This window comes from Populus euphratica, unplaced genomic scaffold, assembly GCF_000495115.2.
Source record: "Populus euphratica unplaced genomic scaffold, PopEup_1.0 scaffold103.1, whole genome shotgun sequence".
In the NCBI taxonomy this organism is placed as follows: domain Eukaryota; kingdom Viridiplantae; phylum Streptophyta; class Magnoliopsida; order Malpighiales; family Salicaceae; genus Populus; species Populus euphratica.
This window is the reverse complement of record NW_011499891.1, coordinates 1,338,367-1,356,978: the sequence shown is the minus strand read 5'-3', so window position 1 is coordinate 1,356,978 and position 18,612 is coordinate 1,338,367. Positions and strand designations below refer to the sequence as shown.

Sequence of the window (18,612 nt, the reverse complement as noted above, 5' to 3'; positions counted from 1 at the left end):
AAAAAAAACAATATATATATATATATTTACTGTTTGATATGTTTTCTTCTGCATTTTTGTGTCAGCAGGATAGGGATAGATGGGCTTGGGTTACAAGTACTCGAGTTGGGCTGTTGTATTGGGTAGGAACTCCAGTTTTTATTATTCGTGTTATTTTTCATTTTGGTCATCCAATTTGTTTTTTCTTTGATTTGAACCTTTGGAGGCAAAATTGATGTCTAATTACTTCTAATTTGTTATTAAAAAAAAAAACCCAAGATTCGTAAACATAAAATCAACTTAAAAACAAGAGGAAAATAAGTGGTGCTTTGAAAATTGTCATGAAAGGTTCACATTTTCAATCTTTTTAGTTTTAAAAATTCATTTTTGATTTACAACTTTATTTTTTTTTAATTTTCAGTCATTCAATTAAAAGAAAAGAAGAGATTTATTAGGATTTGGTTGAAGAAAAAGAAAAAATTTTAGTGTCAACCTAGTTAATTTGATGAGAAAAGTTTCTCTAAATTATTTTTTGACTTTTATTTTGTTCGGAAGATTGAGGCTCTATAAAGTTTTTCGATTTAAGTTGAATTTTTTATTTTTTATTTTTAATGATAGTTTGTTCGTTTAAGTAATGAAAAAAAAAAGATTGAAAAATGACTTATTAGCCCCTATTCAATTTTCCAGCAATTCTCTGACTACCAAACTCGTGACCACTGCAAACAACGCATTTTCCACCCTCCAATATAAAAAATACATAGAGGTCTTATGCATGTGACATGCCTTCTTTTCATGGGTAGATGCGCTGTTCATCCATGCCCAGCTGCAATAAGTACATCATATTTTATTTCTTGCTTTTTTTATTTAATTTAGTTTCATTGAAAGAAATCACTATACAAAATTATCACAGTTTAACCATTTAAGTTAGTTTAATCATTTAAGTTATAGTTTAAATAGATTAACTCGAGTTTTTTTATATTTTTTAAATTAATATTTTTTATTTTTATTATTCAGTATTGAATTGTTTAAGAATTTAATTTTATTACATAATTTATTTTACTTTTTATGTTACTATTTTATTTTTATGACTTGGTTTAATGGGATAAATTGAATCATTTTTTTATTTCATTATTTACACTAAGTTAATTAGAATCAAATTTTATAATTTATTTTGATTTATTTTTATAAGATTATCATGATTCTTATAACTCAAGTTATATATTTAACTTGTTGATCTAAATCAATCTAATTTACTGTTATTTTAATATTTTTAAAAAAATATAATTTTTAAAATTTTAAATTATATTATATTTTTATAAATTATTCAAGTTGATTTTAAATTCACTAAATCTACCCTTTACCATTTAAAATTCTCCTTCCTATGAGAAAACATATTAACACCCCCCTAACTTTTTTCTTTTCACCTTGCAAAAATATGATGCATCTCGCAATGCATGTAACAATGACTATAATTTTCTAATTAATTATTAGGCAAGACCCAGGGTTGGGTGCAACAATTATAAATAGAATAACACGATTGAAACCCAAACCATATGATAATTTTTTTGAACTAATAAATATATGATTGTGAAAAACAAACATGAAAAATAAAAGGCGAGGGTGAAATTGAAATATAGAATAATTAATTAATTAAAGTATTTCAGAATACAAATTCTGTGTCATTTATTCATCAAATAAGATTGGATCATCATCATCATCAAACAAAAGGGATACATTTATTCTTTCAAGAAAAAGATTTAACCTTGCTTTAAAATATATGGCATGGAATTGTTAATTTATTTTTCCTCCTGCACATGCACCTGTATTGCTTCTCACAGTACACGCTCTCGCAATGCAAATCAGGAGGACAAACATCGTCGAACTCGCAGTCCTCTTTATACAGGCATTCCCCTTTTGTTATGGCCTCTTGCTCCTCCTCTATCTTCCCTGCCATCATCTCTCTCGATTCAGCACCATTCCTAATACCTGCAAGTCATTTTTGTTCTTCTTAAGTAATGTCTTTCTCCATGCACATCGATACTCTCATCAACGTTTCTTCTTCTTCTTCTTCTTTGATTTTCTTTCGTTTTTTATGATTCTTCTTAAAATTCATCAACTTGCAAACGATAAGCAAACAGGTTAAAAGTACTAAAAAGTTAATCGAAATATGGATCAGAATCGACTTACTGCATATAATGACTAAAAGAAGTACGTAAAGCATCAGCTTGAATGAAGTTTTCTCCATGTTCATTAGAATACTGCTCCTGCTGCTCTTTTTTTCTTTCCTCTGTGCGAAGACTTCTGGCTTGATTTGTAGGGAGGGGGGGCTTTGTTTTGGTAAGTTACAGAAGAGATCGTGCATGCATTTTGTTTCCATATACATAAATTTACTTTCTGAAACATACATTAATATTTATGGAAGAATATTTAAGTTCTATCATTATCGTTCTAGTTTTTATTTTGTACTAATTTGGACATAAATTCTTATCGGTCTTCAGATCATCACGGAAACAAAATCTCAAAAGTTATTGTGTTTATTTGTGGAAAATATTTTAGTTTTTCTTAAAAAGAAATTATAAAAAACAGAAAACTAAAGAAAACATGTTTACTAACGTAATATGAAATTTATTTTCTCAGAAACGTGTGTTTTCTAATTCTCTAATTTTTATTTAAAAAAAAACCTTAAAAACGTCAAAATATTTGTTTTTCTAGTTTTAGATTATATAAATAACGATATAGCTATTTTGATTCACCTCATGTTTTATTCGTATTTGGTTGTCCCGGCGTCGTATTGATCAATATGATTTTAATAAATTAATAACCGTGATTAAATAATATTGTTGTTTGATCTCGTTTTAATTTTAAAATCTAAATAATATCTTGATTACTTAATGAATTTTTATGGTTCTAATAATACTAATTTATAGATATTTAACTGTATTTTGAATTAATTTTTTAGAAAAATATTGAAAATAAGCTTTTGAAACATATATGCTTTCTACTCCATATTTTTAAAGAGAAAATATTTCAATTTACTCTTTATTTTTAAAATTTGTCTGTTATTTATACATCTATAAACATTTAGCTTCATTCAAAATATCAATTTATAATTAAAACTTTAATTACTGTTTTTTATCATTCAACAGTAATTAAGTAATTAAGAGTGTATCTTCATATTAGTTTATGTTTTTTTTAAAAAAATTGAAATATTAGTCTATTTCTAAATAGTCATATAATCTCTCAATATAATTTGTAATTTGTTTTTGAAAAAAAAAATTATTTTTTTATTTACTTCAAATTAATATATTTTTAATGTTTTCAAACTATTTTATTATGCTGATATCAAAATAATTTTAAAAAAATAACCATAACTACACTATTAAATAACTGTAAATATATCTCAATCCAAGTATCAAAGTTCATAGTATATTCACTCCTTCAAACATCTTAAGCATCTAATGAGAAGAAAACATGTTATATATATATATGGCTAATTTTTTTTTATGTAAACCCATTAAACTATTGAGTATGTAACTAAAGCATTTTTAATTTTTAATTTTAATAATCCCCATACCTTTATCTAATATTTGAATATTAGAGGATGTTGAAAAAAAATATATAACATTAGTCTAAAAATCGTTGGCATAAATATATACTTGCATATAATCAAATTCATCCAAAAATGTTTTTTATTAATATGTATCTTGTGTAGAATGTAATTGGTCTCGATCCTTTCTATAGCTTTTAGTTCCTGTGATTAAAAAGAAATTATAAAAATAAGGAATTGATAACAGAAAATCAATGGACAATAAATTCAATTTCTTATTACTTGAGAGCTCAGTCTACAGTCTAAACCCCAGATTAACTGAGAACAGATAATTTGCTGGTAGACCACTGATCCCTATTCCCAGATTAAAATGTGGTCATAGAAATTATTCAGCTTGTTGACCTAATTGTGCTAGCACAATTGCACACACAACGACCAGCAGTGCACTGTGTCACGGTGCACCCATGGCACAAGCTCGTGCAGTCAGAGGGAACTCTACATTGCCTTTGTTGCTGCTTTATTGAGAACTCCCTTGCGTTAGCTTCATTGGGCAAGCCTGTCATCATTTGATTAATTAGTATCAATATATATATATATATATATATACATATATATATATATATATATATATATAAAAGACTCAAACAAGAAGATAATACATAGAGATAATGGGTGCTGTTTTCCATGAAGCAATCTTCACCGGAAAGAATTTTGAAAATTAACAAAGAGATATTGCATGCCGGGAATTACATGATGCAATGAGTAGTAGGGCAACGAAGAAGGCAAACTTGACTGATGCATTTTCCATCTGGTTGTCTGTTTTCTAGCAGGATGGAGCTTGAGATGTATAATGGGAGCTGGCTTGGTCTACAGTCTGCTCTCTCTTTCTTCACTCTATGTTGTGCATTACTGCTGAAGCCTCATGCCCTATTTAGAGGGGAAGGCATGGGCTCTTTCCCAGTATTCTTACCGTAATTGGTTCCAATTTAATTTTTTCTTTATTAGGGAAATAGATATGGTTCCCTTGTATGACAAGATCATAAAAAATATATATACCATATTAAATTTATTCTGTTGCAGATTGGCAAATGGCAGATATGGCTAGTTTTATTTTTCTTTTTAAGAAAAGAAAATTGATTTGTGTGATTTTCCAGTCAAATTGGTCTTGACTAAATTTATTTTTAGAATATAGTGTTTAATTGGTTTTGAAATAATAATAAAAAAAAAACATATAAAGTATAATAAACAACTACTTTGTTTCTTAGAACTTGAACTGCAGCAACACAAATTTTAACACAGAGATGGATGGTATTTATAAAGTATCAACATGGTAAAAAATTGCATGAAATTCTGTGCTATGATCTAGAAGTTATATTCTCCATCTCGGTTGATTTGAAGACTATCTGGGGTGATCTGGTTAGATTAGAGTCCATGATATGATCATCCATAGCTGAAGTTTCCTTGTTGCCATGAATTACCATCTTGAGATGAATCAGTTGCTATTTGATCTCCTTCGACTTCCAACGTATCTCCACTAATATACGCTGGTTTGCAGGAGTTTCCATCCTTGTTTCTCCATTTTTTTTAGTAACCTTAATTACCACTCTAGTTACTCCTAAGCTGCTGGTTTCTGCTACTGCTTATACCCTTCATCAAACTATGTCGGGATAGGAGGTAGGGTTTGTTCTGAAAGTAGCTGAGAGCGGTCTTGGACTGGACATTGGTTTGGTGAAGATGTCTGCTATTTAATACTCGATCATTGGTGAAGATGTGTTGAGTAATGAGAAGTACTCTTTAAGTGTGACTCGTTCATACACAAAATGATAGTTCAATTCAATATATTTCCTACGAGGGTGAAATACTGGATTAACTGTCCTATACAGTGGAATGAGATTGTCACGGTGGAGGATTGGAGGGATAAGTGGAATGCATAGATCTTCAAGAATAAATGTCAATCATGGTATTTTGGCTGCAGTGGTGTGTTGTTTTTTATTTCATGGCTTTATATTCTGCTTCAATGCTTGATCAAGAGATGGTGTGTTGTTTTTTATTTCAACTTCGTTTTCATTTAATCAGAGTTAAACCTTATCCTATCCAAGATTCAGATCATAAGTTGAAGTTGAATTCAAATCAATCCAAAATAATAGTGTTTCAAGTTTTTTTTTAAAAGTTAAAATGACGTGATTTAAAATTTAAAATCAAATAAATAATATTTTAACCATATCAATTATATCATGAATTGAACTACAAGTCACCTAAATTTAATAGCGTTAGAGCTTGTTCAGTTAAAAACCACAGCATTTAACTCCGACACCACCCATCCTAGAATTGTCCTTGCATAAATTTAATTATGATTTTTACAATGATATTATCGATTTTTTTAAGTAATCATATGCATATTTTTTTTTAAAAAAAATAAACCTTGTGAAAAAATCAAATGACCCCAGCAACAAAGCCATAAATAATCATACTATTAGTTTTTTTTCTTAATTGAATGTTTTCATGATGCAGCCATTCTCTGGAAATTTTGTGGGATCTTCAAATTTTTCAATCCCGAAGTAAACACAACATTTCAAGGAAAATTCGAACCAACCAACAAGGAACCAAGCTGTAGAAAATAAAGATCAAACAGAACACACCATTTTAGGTTACAAAACCAATCCACCAAACAAGCATATTAGGGTTTGATCTTTTATTCAGGCTGAGTACTGGTCATCAGAACTCTCTTTATGCTAGGGGGTTGATATATATGCGACTGCATTGTCGGGAGACTATGGCCGTGCTGTGGCAGAGCGAAGCAGTTCAACCTTGCAGACCAATAATACCTGCACAAGGAATGACGGAGTCAATATGATTTGTCTTTGGCTATATTCTAAACCTTTACAGTTATGAGACAATATGACAGATTGATGAAATCATAAATCAGAGCCGAGAGAGTGAAGATTTATAGACACTTTGAACACCATTTCTTGATAATTCTTCTAACTCAAAACAGTGTCATAAATAGTTTCCAAACATGACATGTTATTTTGTTTAATGTTAGACAATAAACTTGCTACTTACCGCATGCTACTCTGCCACCAGCATTACCGGTGGTTTTGCTGAGTTCATGTCCTCCTGGAAATAAAAAATCAATAATCTATTAACATAACTTGCTTAGAATGATGCAGTAAATTAGTAGATGTGGAAATCATAAAGTAAACAGCTCATGCTTTGCCTCTCCTGGGAAAAGTCATGAAGAAACATAATCTTCACATCCCACACTCCCAAACCCCTTGGAAACAGTAAATGCATGAAGAATGTTCTTCCTTTCCTATTCCAAACTAGTAAAAGTAATCAATTAAATAGCCTGGCAGAAGGCAGAAAGCATATAGAAACAATCAATCACTACAGCAACAAAAGACATGATGCTGCTTAACTACAACTGAAGGTCCACTTGGGAAAGGATAATGATCATAGGCAAGAGTACCAATAAGGCAGTACTGTGGGAATCACTGACCCCTTAAAAAATAAAAAGCTCCGATGCATGTTTTTGCTAACCAAATTATGTTGAGTTTATATTCAACTAATTGAAACTTTCATTTTGAGAGCAGCCAGACCCTCCAAAATTGTTTGCTTAGAGGAATCCAGACTCGTAAAGCTAGGAATCCAATACTAGTTTAAATGTCAGGCCACCTACTCATCGTTCATCAGCACATACAACAATGTCATCAGTGAGTAAATAAGCCTTGAAAGGAAATATTGATAAATTACCCTTGCCAAGATCATCAGGATCTCCATGAACAACAACAGCCCTTCCAATAATGGAATGTGGTCCAGTAAGAGGAATCTGTTTGTCAATGATTGTGAAAGTAGCAGTGCCTGATCACACAAAAATTTAAAGTGTCACAAACCCAACAAGTGTGAAACCAGATTTACTAACAAGGCACCTGTCTACCACAACCAAAATTTGGTCAAAAAGACTAATTTAAAATGTGCACAAAGAACATGGAAAATGGAACCACTCAACAAAATAAAATTGTTATGAAAGCTCATGTTGTAAAAGTATAATCCCGGTACTTTAGAAACTATTTAGAGAAAAAATGGAAAGTGATGCGTACCGTCATCACCAACAGTGACATTTCCCAGATCACCAGCATGACGATTCTCATCCTCAGGGGCACCATGCTCCTTGCCAAGAGGATTAAAATGTGGCCCTGCAAACAGAACTCCAAATAACTGAGCATAAAGGATGTCATGGAAACAAATGAAGATTATTTAATTTTTCATTTTACATTGGTTGCTTAAGCATTTTGGGAAAAAAGAAGTCCAGTTATTCAGAAATACCAGTTGACATGCAGCCATTTGTGGTGTCTCCAAGGGCATGGACGTGGAAGCCATGAGGGCCTGGCTTAAGACCAGAAAGGTTTCCAGTTACAGTAGTTGGGCCTGAAGAAAAAATGGTTCGGATATCATTAACTATCCAGAACAATGCGAAACAAAAATTGCAGGACCAATTGATTGGAGCTTTCACTTACCATCTCCTTCTTGGGTAAAGAAGATGGTGCCATTCACACCTTCACTGCTATTAAGAACAGCTACAGCCTTCACCATTGTTCTATGTGATCTAAAAGAGACAAGAGTTATGACTGCACATCTACAATCAACTAAATTCTTTTAAAAAAACCACACAAACACCACATCCTGACCGAATACAACAAGGGAACAAAAAAATAACAGGCACATTGCAAATGAACGCCCACCAAAAGATTCGCAGCTCAAAACAGCCAAATTAAAATTTAAACTTCTAAGCGCAAGAGTACACATCAATCATACCTACTAAATCACTCTAATCGAAGCTAAAGAACCCACAAAACTACTAAAAACAAAGCTACAAGTACGCAAAGTTGATGATTCCAATACAAATCAGCACATCTTCAGTATCATTAAGTAGTTCTAATTTATACAAAATACCCATTTATCGACCCAAGTACTGATTTAAAAAAGTTTAATTTTCTCTCCTGCCCTTTTGTCTATTCTATCTACAAAACCCAAACAAGGTACAGATAATTTTATATATGAAAAAAAAAATTAAAAATGAGGTCTTACAATACCCAGCTTACCTTTATTAAAAGAACAAAACTTGAGAGAGATCTGTGGAAGAAGAAAAAAACATACAACCCACCAGCAGTAACAACGAAAAACACCAAATCTAAGTACCGACTCAACACTTTGTGAATAAAGAGAGCATGTATGATAAGAAAACGAGATAACACTAGTATGATCATCAAGCTGTACTAGTTAATCACACCAAACAAATAATAAATGGCTGATCTTTAAAAAGTCAAAGCATAATGAAGCAAAAAAAACAAAAGATTCTGATCAAAGATCAAATAATCACGAGATGATAACTAAGACCCTTGAATGTGATCAAAGAAGAGAGTGGAAAGGTAGAAGCTTTACCTCAGAGCACCCCTTAGAGAGGGAGAGGGAGAGTATGTTTGTTTGTTGAGTTTGAGAGTGAAAGAGAGTGAAGAGATAGTTGTTTTTTACCTTTTTTTTATAGAAGGGAGTGGTTCATTAATGGACAAATGAGAGTCTGGTAAGACTTCCTTTCTTTTAGGTTTTTACCCCAACTACCCACTCGAGGTAATTTTCAAGTGTGGTGAAAATGAATGCATGGCTGACAGTAAAATTAATGGATTTATTTACAGTAAGGTGACACCTGGGATGGGATGGGGCTACTGGGTTTTAGTCAGTCCATTGGGCATCCTAGCCCAATGGCTTCTTTTCCCATTTGTTGATTTTGTACATCAACATGATAAATCATTACACTTTTTATTAGCGTGACTACAATAATCGGACACCAGTTCAAATCGAACCGAACACCAGTCCAAATCATGTTTGGTCTGGTTAATTTAACTCAAATTAAAAAAAAAACACTAGAAATAATATTATTTTTAAAATATAGGTTATATATTTTATATTTCTCTATAAAATTTCAATTTGATTTAATATATTATTTAAAAATATATCTCAATTTTATGATTAGTAAATATTTTAAAATTAGTTGGTATCACAAATCTTATAATAATAAATAATATTAGATAAAAAATCATTTAATTGTTAAGATTGGTTTCTTTATTAGTTTTCTAATGACATGAAAATCGAGAAAATCATTTATCTTAATATGAAGAATTAAATTCTTATGATTTATTGCAGTAGTTAAGAGACTGATTTTCAATGGTTAACAACTTTAACATGTCTCTTCATTATCTATGTTTTTTCTTTGTTAATTCTTATTATTAAAAAAAACATATCAATTGCATAATGATTTTTGCGTGAATATCTTATAAAAAACAAGGACCTATAACTAAAATTGGTTAGTATTTTATTGTAGCACAGCATACTGTTTATTATGAGTGAATTTATTTTGAATTGTATTGTATTATATTATAAATATATTGTGAGTGATTTCATTATATACTGTGAGATCTTTCATTGGGAATTACACTTTATGAAAAGAGTGTAGTTGGACTAGAGGGCAAAGACATCAACTTGAAGGCAACCCCTTGATGCTTGGTCTGCCAGGCCTTTGGGTAGACTAGAGTGACAAAAGCGTCGTCATGTGGCATTTAAGTAGCACTTTTCTAAGCTTACAGCATAATGCAACCTGATTTTTGGTTTATTTGCTCTTGGGTGCTTATACTTTAAGCTTGGGTTGTCTATACTTTTAATTTAATTATAAGTATTTGTATTAAAAATATTATTATTAGTTTTTTTATTATTATTTTTTAGTATAATTAATTTTTAGAGTATATTAATAGTAAAAATATTATTGTTTGTTTTTGTATAATTAATATTAAAAGAATTATTATATTTTTTTCTTAATATATATTTTTGGTATAATTGATAATATTGGTATGAAAAATATTATTATTATTATTATTTTAGTCTAATTAATAATGTTGATCTCAAAATTATTATTGTATGTTCTATTAATATTATTTTTTAGTATAATTAATAGTATTAATCTCTAAAATATTATTATATTTGGTGTTATAAATAATATGATATTTATAATAATTCATATTATTGCTTCTAAAAATATTATTATTTGTATTATAAAAATTTTAGTATTTTCATTAAAATTTATAAAAATATTATTATTATCCTTAATAAAAAATTTTAAAAAAATCATTATTAAAATGAAGAAAAAAACCTAGTTGAGACATGTAGCTCTTGGATTTTTTTTTAGGATGAACAGCCTAAGTGCTACATGGTGCTTGGCATGCTTGCTCTTAGCTGCCATCCAAGTGCCAAGTGGCACTTTGGCTTGGACACTTCCAAGCATGGCCTTGGACTAATTTTAGGCCGGGTAAGGCAGGATTCAAAATAAAATTAAATTTTGAGACCTAGTCTAGCAGAACCTAAATAGGCTAGGATCCCAGTATAATGTGTGACTAATTTATCTTATACAAATTACCACCATGTAATATAGCTTTTTTATAATGAGATTTATATATGAGAATGTGATTTAAATTGTGTTTTATTAAAATTTAAATTTTTTTATTTAAAATTATTGTTTTATAATTTTAGATTATTTTGATATCTAATGTTAAAAATAATTTTTTTAAAAAAAAAAAAACCATTTTACACATTTTGACATGATTTGAGTCATGAACCTCAAAAGGAAACCACAGGTCCAAGCCTTCCTAGTTTATGGTTGCATTTTGAATTATGACAAAATTTGTTCAGGGAAATTGAATTTGTGTGGCTGCCATAGAATACGTTGTGCGTATCAAATTAAATGTATTTGGTTACAGTTATGTCTCGTTGCCATAGAAAATTTACATGAGTGGAAGTATGGAGCCAAGAATAAGGTTGTTGGAGATGAATAGCTCCCAATATGAAGCATCATGAACATGTAGAGGAGATTTCCCGATTGCAATGAGTATTGTGTCAGACAACAGCTTGAACGTTACATCAGAAGTCGTGCTCAAGATTGGCCTTGGAGTTGGAGTCAACCTCGAGCCCTCTTCGAGATGCTTGCCATAGCTGGTTCTCAATGCCTAATTTCCTGAGCTCCATGAGTCCGCGCTCAACTGCGCATTGGAGTGAATCATAACCAAGTAAATTAAAAGAAAGATTGCGAGAATGAGAATACACGCATTTGTGTTCAAGATTGAAACTAGCAGACTACTTGATGTAGAGAAGCAAGATGATTATGTTTAACATGTGAGTGTGTGCGTGCCTGTGTGTGTCGGATAAGGAGAGAGGGAGGGAGATTACCATCTACCGCATCGTGTGATGAGGAAGACCGACTGCTGTGATTGGTCCAGAATTGCAAACGTTCTTCTGCTATGTCGGGTTCCAGACCATGGTTTTTGGCTCTTCTCCAGAAATATGTAAGCCAGGCCTGTGTGTGGATACCGAATGAGTATTTGAGAAAGGACTCATGAACACAAGTTCTTCCCTAAACCGAATCAGAAGGGTGGAGGGCTAAAGAACATACAATGGATTTGAAGAGATTGCGTTCATTTCACATGTTTGGCAGCAGAATTATGTTAGTATTATCGTTTATTAGATTGTCTCAGAACCATTAAATTGCATTCGGTTAGTATCTCATGACAAACGAGACAAATACAGAAGGATGGTTGGAGAGACAGAAATCTGAAATAGTTTTGGTGCAAATTTGTCCTTAGGTATACAGAGACATGTCTTCTCTGTCTCTACTATCTCCGTCTATCCAAATGCTACCAAGCACTAAGCCCTCGCACTTATTATCATCATTTCAAAGATCTGAACATCACATGTTGGTCCAGCAAAACAAGAAAACCCCAAAAAAAATAGCTCAGATCAACTAACTTTGCTCCAACTTAACTCTCTCTGATATTTTAACAATCGAAACATGCTAATTTGTATGCAGATGCTATCATACCTGCTTGAATCGCACGTCTTCAGACTCCTCCTGGCTCAATTCTGAAAGAATTTATTCTTATGATTAATTTTAGCCAACAGTATAATACAATATATTACTCAATAGCAGTGCCAAGACTACTAGCCTATGCAAGAGAAAAACTTCTTTCATGATCGTGTTTTCAGCAATGGACTTACCAAATGCTTCAAGATTTCCATCGCCGGCTAGTTTAATTTCATCTTCGGCCATTTAATGAGATATCAAAGAAAACAAGCAATCAGATTGAGTCATGCATCAGTAATGAGATATAAATTAATCTTAAAATATAAAAAAAACAAGAACTCAGAAAACCAGAAAAAAAATCTAAAATAATATGAATTTTCATGCAGAAAATCATTCAATTTGCAAGCCATAATTAATTGATACCTGATTTCATAAAATTCGTTCGACGTTGCTGAGCCATGGCAAGAGCTACTGCTTCCCCTACCTCGAAAAATGAAGGAAAAGGAAGATTAAAGAGCTGCTAAGAAACCAGCACTTTGAATAGCCACTTGTCTAGAGATGAGCTAGATTATTTCCTTGATTAATTCAGAAATGTTTTCTTAAACATGTTTTCCTACTAGAAACCATGTAGAGCAACTGGAGATTGTGCAAAATAACCTGGATTAAAGCAAACTTGTTTTCATGAACTCGTACTTGATGCCCAAATGACAGTAACAGCTAACTATCCAAAGCAATCTTTGATTAAGAGATGTACATTTCATGAACAAAAGCCTAAAGGGGTTCCACTGGTTATTAAGTTGTGTTTGAGGCCATAATAAATCAAGCAATGCGGCTTTTAGTGTCATTTTACAACCTTTGGATATATGGATGATCACTTTGACATAAAGCATGACAGAACCTGACAGGAAATTGATGAGTGATAACTTCAATTATTGAACTATATTCATTCATTATTTTAACATGATTTTGCTTAGCTAAGACTAGAGCTTGTAGCAAAAGCAACAGAGAAAACAACTGCTATTCGACAACAAATGAGCAAGGAAACTTCCAAGGGTGCATCAGAAACCTTTAGTGAAGCCAGTTCTCGCAGGCCTTTCTCAACTAGAAGCATACTCTCAATATTTCCATCTCCAGAAAGTTCACTTCCTTCTTTTAGAACTCTCTCTCTTTCTTCTACATCATCATTCACTGCTCCAGAAGAAGCAAGCAGAACTTACTGATTAAACTGACCATTTGAAACAAATAAATATATATATTTGAACAAATCCTCACCAGATGAATTCTCATCTTTAGCTCTCTCTCCAGCGGATAATACAACTTCAACAGGTAGAGGAGCAAAGGATGACCAGTACTCATATCTTGCTCCAGCAATCTCTGCGAGAATACCTGCAAAAAATTGCAATCCACAAGTTGGTTTTAGAAAGGTTTCTTACTTAAAGCCTGCAGAATCAGAAGTTTAGATTTAGATAAAAATTCAAAAGCATGGGAATAGCAGTTCCAAATGGCCAACAGCTAAAATGCTTTTACCATGTTTAACACACAAGGTCCAATATCGTGCAAGCCAGCACCTCTTTAGAACAACTTCTTCCTAAGATGAAAACTGCAAATCACATTACTGGGACATAAACGAGTACAGAAGAATAAACAATGAGATGATAAGAAGCAAGGGTTGAAGAGAAACCATCTCTTCCTGAGTCAGTATCATTCGCTGTGTCATATTTTGGAGTGACTTAGCTTCAGACTGAACGTCACGGAGTTGCTCAATCGCAGATGCGGCCTCATCCTTAGCAACCTAAATCATGATCTTGGAAATGTGAATTATACTGGCAACACCTTGTCATGAATCTTTCAAGAATGGTTAAAAAGAAGAGGGACAAACATACAACAGAAAATTTGTCGATACCTCAGCTTCCAACCGAAGGGCCTCTTCAGGTTTACTAGTTTGTTCTGCTATTTTCAAAGCAGCCTGCAGTAAAATCGTCTTCATATTCTTCATAAGTACCAATGATAGCAGCAGACATCTGTACTAGTAATGCATACATGCAAGAAAACATGCTAGCTTGTTTTTCTCTAGGGGGTTTTTCTATCTACCTTCTGGCATTTATTGCATTGTGATAACTACAAGAAACACAAGCATATTGAAGTTCCAAACTAACATGAAATGTTTGCTAAAGATACGAACCTCCCTTTGTAGCAGAGCTGCTTCCTTTCTGGTGAAACGAAACAAATAATGATAATTAGAAAATTAAAATATAATGAGGCGTGAGGGATAAAAATTTCAATATTGATGCTTGCCTGCTCAAAAGTTTGGCTTCTAAGGTTACACCTTCACCTAGAGTAGCAACCTGAAGAAAAACATGGCATGAGACTGGCTCGAGGGGGATGTGTGGAATGTCAAAATTCTCTTGCCAGCATAAATGTTTAAATACTAGCAACCAAGAATAGGAGGAGAAAGCAAAGGAAACAGACAGTAAAAAACTAAGGATATTAATTTAAAAAAAATATGGAATCAAAGATCAACTATGGGCTGAAATTCAAATACATACTGCAGCAAAAATCTGCTCAGTTGAACTTCACCAACATGAATATAACATGCTTTCAATTGTCTAATTGCTAGAATGGAACAGATTCCATCAGAATCTGCAGACACATTCACGCAATAGTTTTCTTGTCAACCACAAGAAAAGTACCTGTCTCTCAAGCTGCCGAGCTCTTGCCTCTGCCTCTTCATACTTCTCCGCTGCAAGGCGAAGCTGAATGGGGGGGGGGGGCACAAATTATGACGGAGAACCAAAAGAAAAATATATGATAACAGAATGAATATGAACCATTCATTATCATTTTTTCTCCAAAATCCATGGACAGCCTTTATTGAGTGAAGATGTTGTGTAAAAAAATTCTGTGAGAGATTTTACTATCTATCATATTAGCCAATTGACTAAGGCAACTTGGTGGATCAGGAGATGAGAAAACCAGATTGACATGTACACGAAACACATTTATTTTCTTTAAATTGGAACGTTCACAGTATGAAGAGTGCCAACTGCAAAGATACATGCAAATGTAGGTAAATGCTGGCCCACCTTGTCAAGTAAACTTTCATTTTCTTCCTGTAGCATGTCAATCTGCAATAAAATTCATAGACAATTAATAGAATCTCCAAAACAGCAAAATCTTCCATGTTCTCCCAATTACGTTGACCTCAAATAATGGTTATTTTCTTTTACATTAAGTTGAAATTTGGATAAGTTGAGCATATTCACAGCAGACATTCACAGCATATTATTATTATAATCGGCTATGAAATGTTCTATACATACCTCATCTTGTAAAGCAGAAGTTGAATGCTGAATGCCAGAATCTCTTAAGTTCATACTTCCCCAGTCTAATGACAGCCTGCAACCATAAAGTCAAATGAATTAGTTGCATTTAACTCGTAGAACACATCTGCCTTTGCCTTCAAGATCTTGAAATTAAAAATAATTACAGTTGCAGACGGGAATTTCATTGTTTAAATGTCACCAAGAAATCCATGCTTCATATTCTCCGAAATTGAAATCTCATTCATTGATGGCCCTATTTCTCTTCTCTTTGAATACGGAAGTCATATCAAACAGAAAAATACTCATATCGTTTAGAACTGCCAATCAAAGATAGTCATCCCTTTTTCTTTTTTTTTTGGAATCATGAATGTTCAAATCTTATGCCAGATAAAAGGTGGAGGAGAAGTGAGTAATGTAACTATAAATATTCTAAGTGAAAATATGCAGGTTTAGAGCCTCGTGATACCTTCTATCCTTCGGGTGATCTGATGAAGCCATAGGAGAGACCGGCCTTAGTGATATAGTTACACTAGAGGGTATGGGAACTGTCTTGATGCCGAGGCTGGTAGCTGAAGTAGAACGGGCAGACGGAGGTTGTTCTACAGAGTTAGTAGATGATCGAACAGAACGAAGAGACAGAGGTTGGTCCGTGGAATTGAAGGATGGTCGTCCCACCATTCTGGAACGGGCAGATACCGGTTGTTCTACAGAGTTTGTGGGCTGGGATGGCGGGGCTGCTAAAGACACTTGTGCTGATGATGGTTGTTCCACTGTATTGACAGATAAAGGCGATCGACTACTGGTTGTTGACTGTGTAGATGAAGGTTGTCCAGGTCGGCCAGTACGAACTACCTAACAGAAGTTCACGTTTAGAATAACATTGAGATGGAAAATCAGTATCAAACATCAGCTGTTTAATTAGATCTGAGTTCCATAACTTATCTATAAAAACTAGTTCTACAAACAAAAATCTATCAGCATCATAAGGATGAAAAACATTAAATAGCTAATCACCGCAGGAGACTGTGATCGCATTGACTTCCCACCAGCACGTCCGATGGTCAACCCGCAAGCCCTGGAGCCATAATCATGTATAAGCTCGTCATTATCACTGTCCTCATCCACTGGTTGATATGTCTTTCCTGGCACGCGAACTTGAGCTGTAGGTTTGGTCTGCAGTACCTCGTCAACTGGTCGGTATGTCTTTGCCGGAACACGAACTTGAGCTGCTGGTTTGGTCTGCAAGTCCTCATCAACTGGTCGGTATGTCTTTGCTGGCACACGAACTTGAGCTGCAGATTTGGTCTGCATTTTGTAATGCAAATCAGTACCAGAACATACACATTTCAATTAACTATCTCATCAGAACAAGTTTCAAATTCTTTGAATCCAGGTGTTCAATACTTCAATAAAGAACCTCCCATTTGAGGCCAAGTTCCAAGTAAGCAAACAACCATGCTTCATGTTTGTATTTTCTAACATTAGCCTGACAAAAATAATTATGTCCGAGAAATGAAAAGCCCCCAACTTACCATTGGCGACCGAGGCTGCATTCTCCTTCCACCAGCAAGTCCAATGCTTCCAATGCCGCTTGCTTGATAATCATACGAAAGATCATCGTCTTCGTCGTCGTCGTCGTCATCATCAGCTGTCTGGTGTGACATCACCTGCGCAAGCCTCTGCGCCGCAGCCTTAGTTTGTGCTTTCTTCATGTTGTTACCCACCCCAGCTGATCCTGACCGAGCATGGTGCATACGCAGTGGGGACATGGATGGTGATGATGGTGTCCTCGGCGTTCCTTCTATGCTAATTTGCCTTAGATACACTGGCTTCATCCTACGATCCATGCCAACCACAACAAAATATTCCGAGATTGAAACGCAATAAAAAACAAACAAAGATAGAACCAACCAGATTGGTTAGAGAAGAAGATAAGCTTGATTGATTTAGAAAATGATGATCATTGACTGCTAGTTTCTTGAGTTATATACATTTTTTCTTTACGAGAAAAGAAAAATCATTCAGATCAACCACATAGAGCTGGTCAGTTTGAAAATTCAAGTCAATTATGGTGATGGGGTAGTGAGAATGGTTGAAGGTAAGAAGATTATGGCAAGAACACTTGAATCGTTTTGATGTTTAAGAGTAAATTTTATTGTTTTTGGAAATGAAAAAAGGATTAATTTTAGTGAAATGGGGAGATATGATCCGATTGATAAGGCAAGGAAGGAGGGAGGGAAGGTAACCGAAAGTGGCGGTAATTTTAACGGTTAAGTTTGGAAAATTCCCTGTTGAAAGCCAAAATGTCATCAAATGTGAATTGGACAAGCTAGCTATGGAGTTTGAACCAATCACCTTGAGTATCTGACAAAAAGGCTAAAATTATTGAGTCGATTTTAGTCCCTAGATTCTAAATGATTTGTCTTTTCAGGCATCCAACTAGATCAATATCACCATTAGGCCCTCTATTTATCTCTTTGGGTCGATGTCATTGTTCTTCAACGTAAGTAAAAGTTTCTCAAACAACATGATAAACTCCTGCTGATCAAGCTGCCAGGCGTCACCACAATTACTTAAAACCCTTGAAATCTTACAAGTTACCACGATATATATATATATATATTCCGCCATGAATTATAATTTTTTTTAAAAAAAAAAAGGGAGATATAAAAGCTACTTTACTATATTTTTTTTAAGAAAAAAGTCGAAATTTAAAATGAAAAACTCATGCAAGCAAAATTAAGATATTCAATAATATAAAATATTCATAACATAAAATAAAAATATAAATAAAACTAACCAAATAAACTTTCACCATAAAAACTATTATGCAGGCCATGTATATCAGCAATATAATGAAA

At 33.2% G+C, this 18,612-nt stretch overlaps 2 protein-coding genes across 3 annotated transcripts; both read right to left on the bottom strand.

Annotated features, from left to right (window-relative positions):
* Positions 1 to 6,077: 6,077 nt before the first annotated feature.
* Positions 6,078 to 9,068, bottom strand: LOC105131320 (superoxide dismutase [Cu-Zn] 2). Of its 2 annotated transcripts, none has more exons than XM_011034245.1 (7): positions 8,969 to 9,068; positions 8,044 to 8,132; positions 7,853 to 7,954; positions 7,627 to 7,722; positions 7,280 to 7,387; positions 6,590 to 6,643; positions 6,078 to 6,351 (listed from the first exon to the last, which is right to left on the bottom strand). In XM_011034245.1, the coding sequence occupies exons 2-7, from the start codon at positions 8,117 to 8,119 to the stop codon at positions 6,329 to 6,331; spliced, it is 459 nt and encodes a 152-aa protein (XP_011032547.1). In that variant the 5' UTR covers positions 8,120 to 8,132; positions 8,969 to 9,068; the 3' UTR covers positions 6,078 to 6,328. The 2 variants fall into 2 exon arrangements, with proteins under 2 accessions (XP_011032547.1, XP_011032548.1); XM_011034246.1 differs by having other exon boundaries at positions 8,044 to 8,123; positions 8,969 to 9,052.
* A 2,190-nt stretch (positions 9,069 to 11,258) lies between these two features.
* LOC105131319 (fas-binding factor-like protein) lies at positions 11,259 to 17,750 on the bottom strand. The gene is made up of 18 exons (XM_011034244.1): positions 17,284 to 17,750; positions 16,766 to 17,056; positions 16,218 to 16,603; positions 15,749 to 15,824; positions 15,512 to 15,553; positions 15,119 to 15,181; positions 14,724 to 14,773; positions 14,611 to 14,638; positions 14,332 to 14,394; positions 14,110 to 14,220; positions 13,956 to 14,016; positions 13,701 to 13,814; positions 13,495 to 13,616; positions 12,852 to 12,912; positions 12,623 to 12,664; positions 12,447 to 12,487; positions 11,798 to 11,924; positions 11,259 to 11,610 (listed from the first exon to the last, which is right to left on the bottom strand). Exons 1-18 carry the CDS (start codon positions 17,596 to 17,598, stop codon positions 11,492 to 11,494), a joined length of 2,112 nt encoding a protein of 703 aa, XP_011032546.1. The 5' UTR covers positions 17,599 to 17,750; the 3' UTR covers positions 11,259 to 11,491.
* Positions 17,751 to 18,612: the final 862 nt, after the last annotated feature.

Excerpts from the sequence above, each read along its gene's own strand:
- LOC105131319 (XM_011034244.1), bottom strand. The coding sequence starts at position 17,598 with ATGGATCGTAGGATGAAGCCAGTGTATCTAAGGCAAATTAGCATAGAA. Across the intron at positions 15,182-15,511 it reads ATGAAAGTTTACTTGACAAG|CTTCGCCTTGCAGCGGAGAA; the intron begins GTGGGCCAGCAT and ends CCCCCCATTCAG. Across the intron at positions 12,488-12,622 it reads TGGAAATCTTGAAGCATTTG|AATTGAGCCAGGAGGAGTCT; the intron begins GTAAGTCCATTG and ends AAATTCTTTCAG.
- LOC105131320 (XM_011034245.1), bottom strand. The coding sequence starts at position 8,119 with ATGGTGAAGGCTGTAGCTGTTCTTAATAGCAGTGAAGGTGTGAATGGC. Across the intron at positions 6,644-7,279 it reads TCCTGATGATCTTGGCAAGG|GAGGACATGAACTCAGCAAA; the intron begins GTAATTTATCAA and ends TTTTATTTCCAG. Across the intron at positions 6,352-6,589 it reads TGGTGGCAGAGTAGCATGCG|GTATTATTGGTCTGCAAGGT; the intron begins GTAAGTAGCAAG and ends TTCCTTGTGCAG.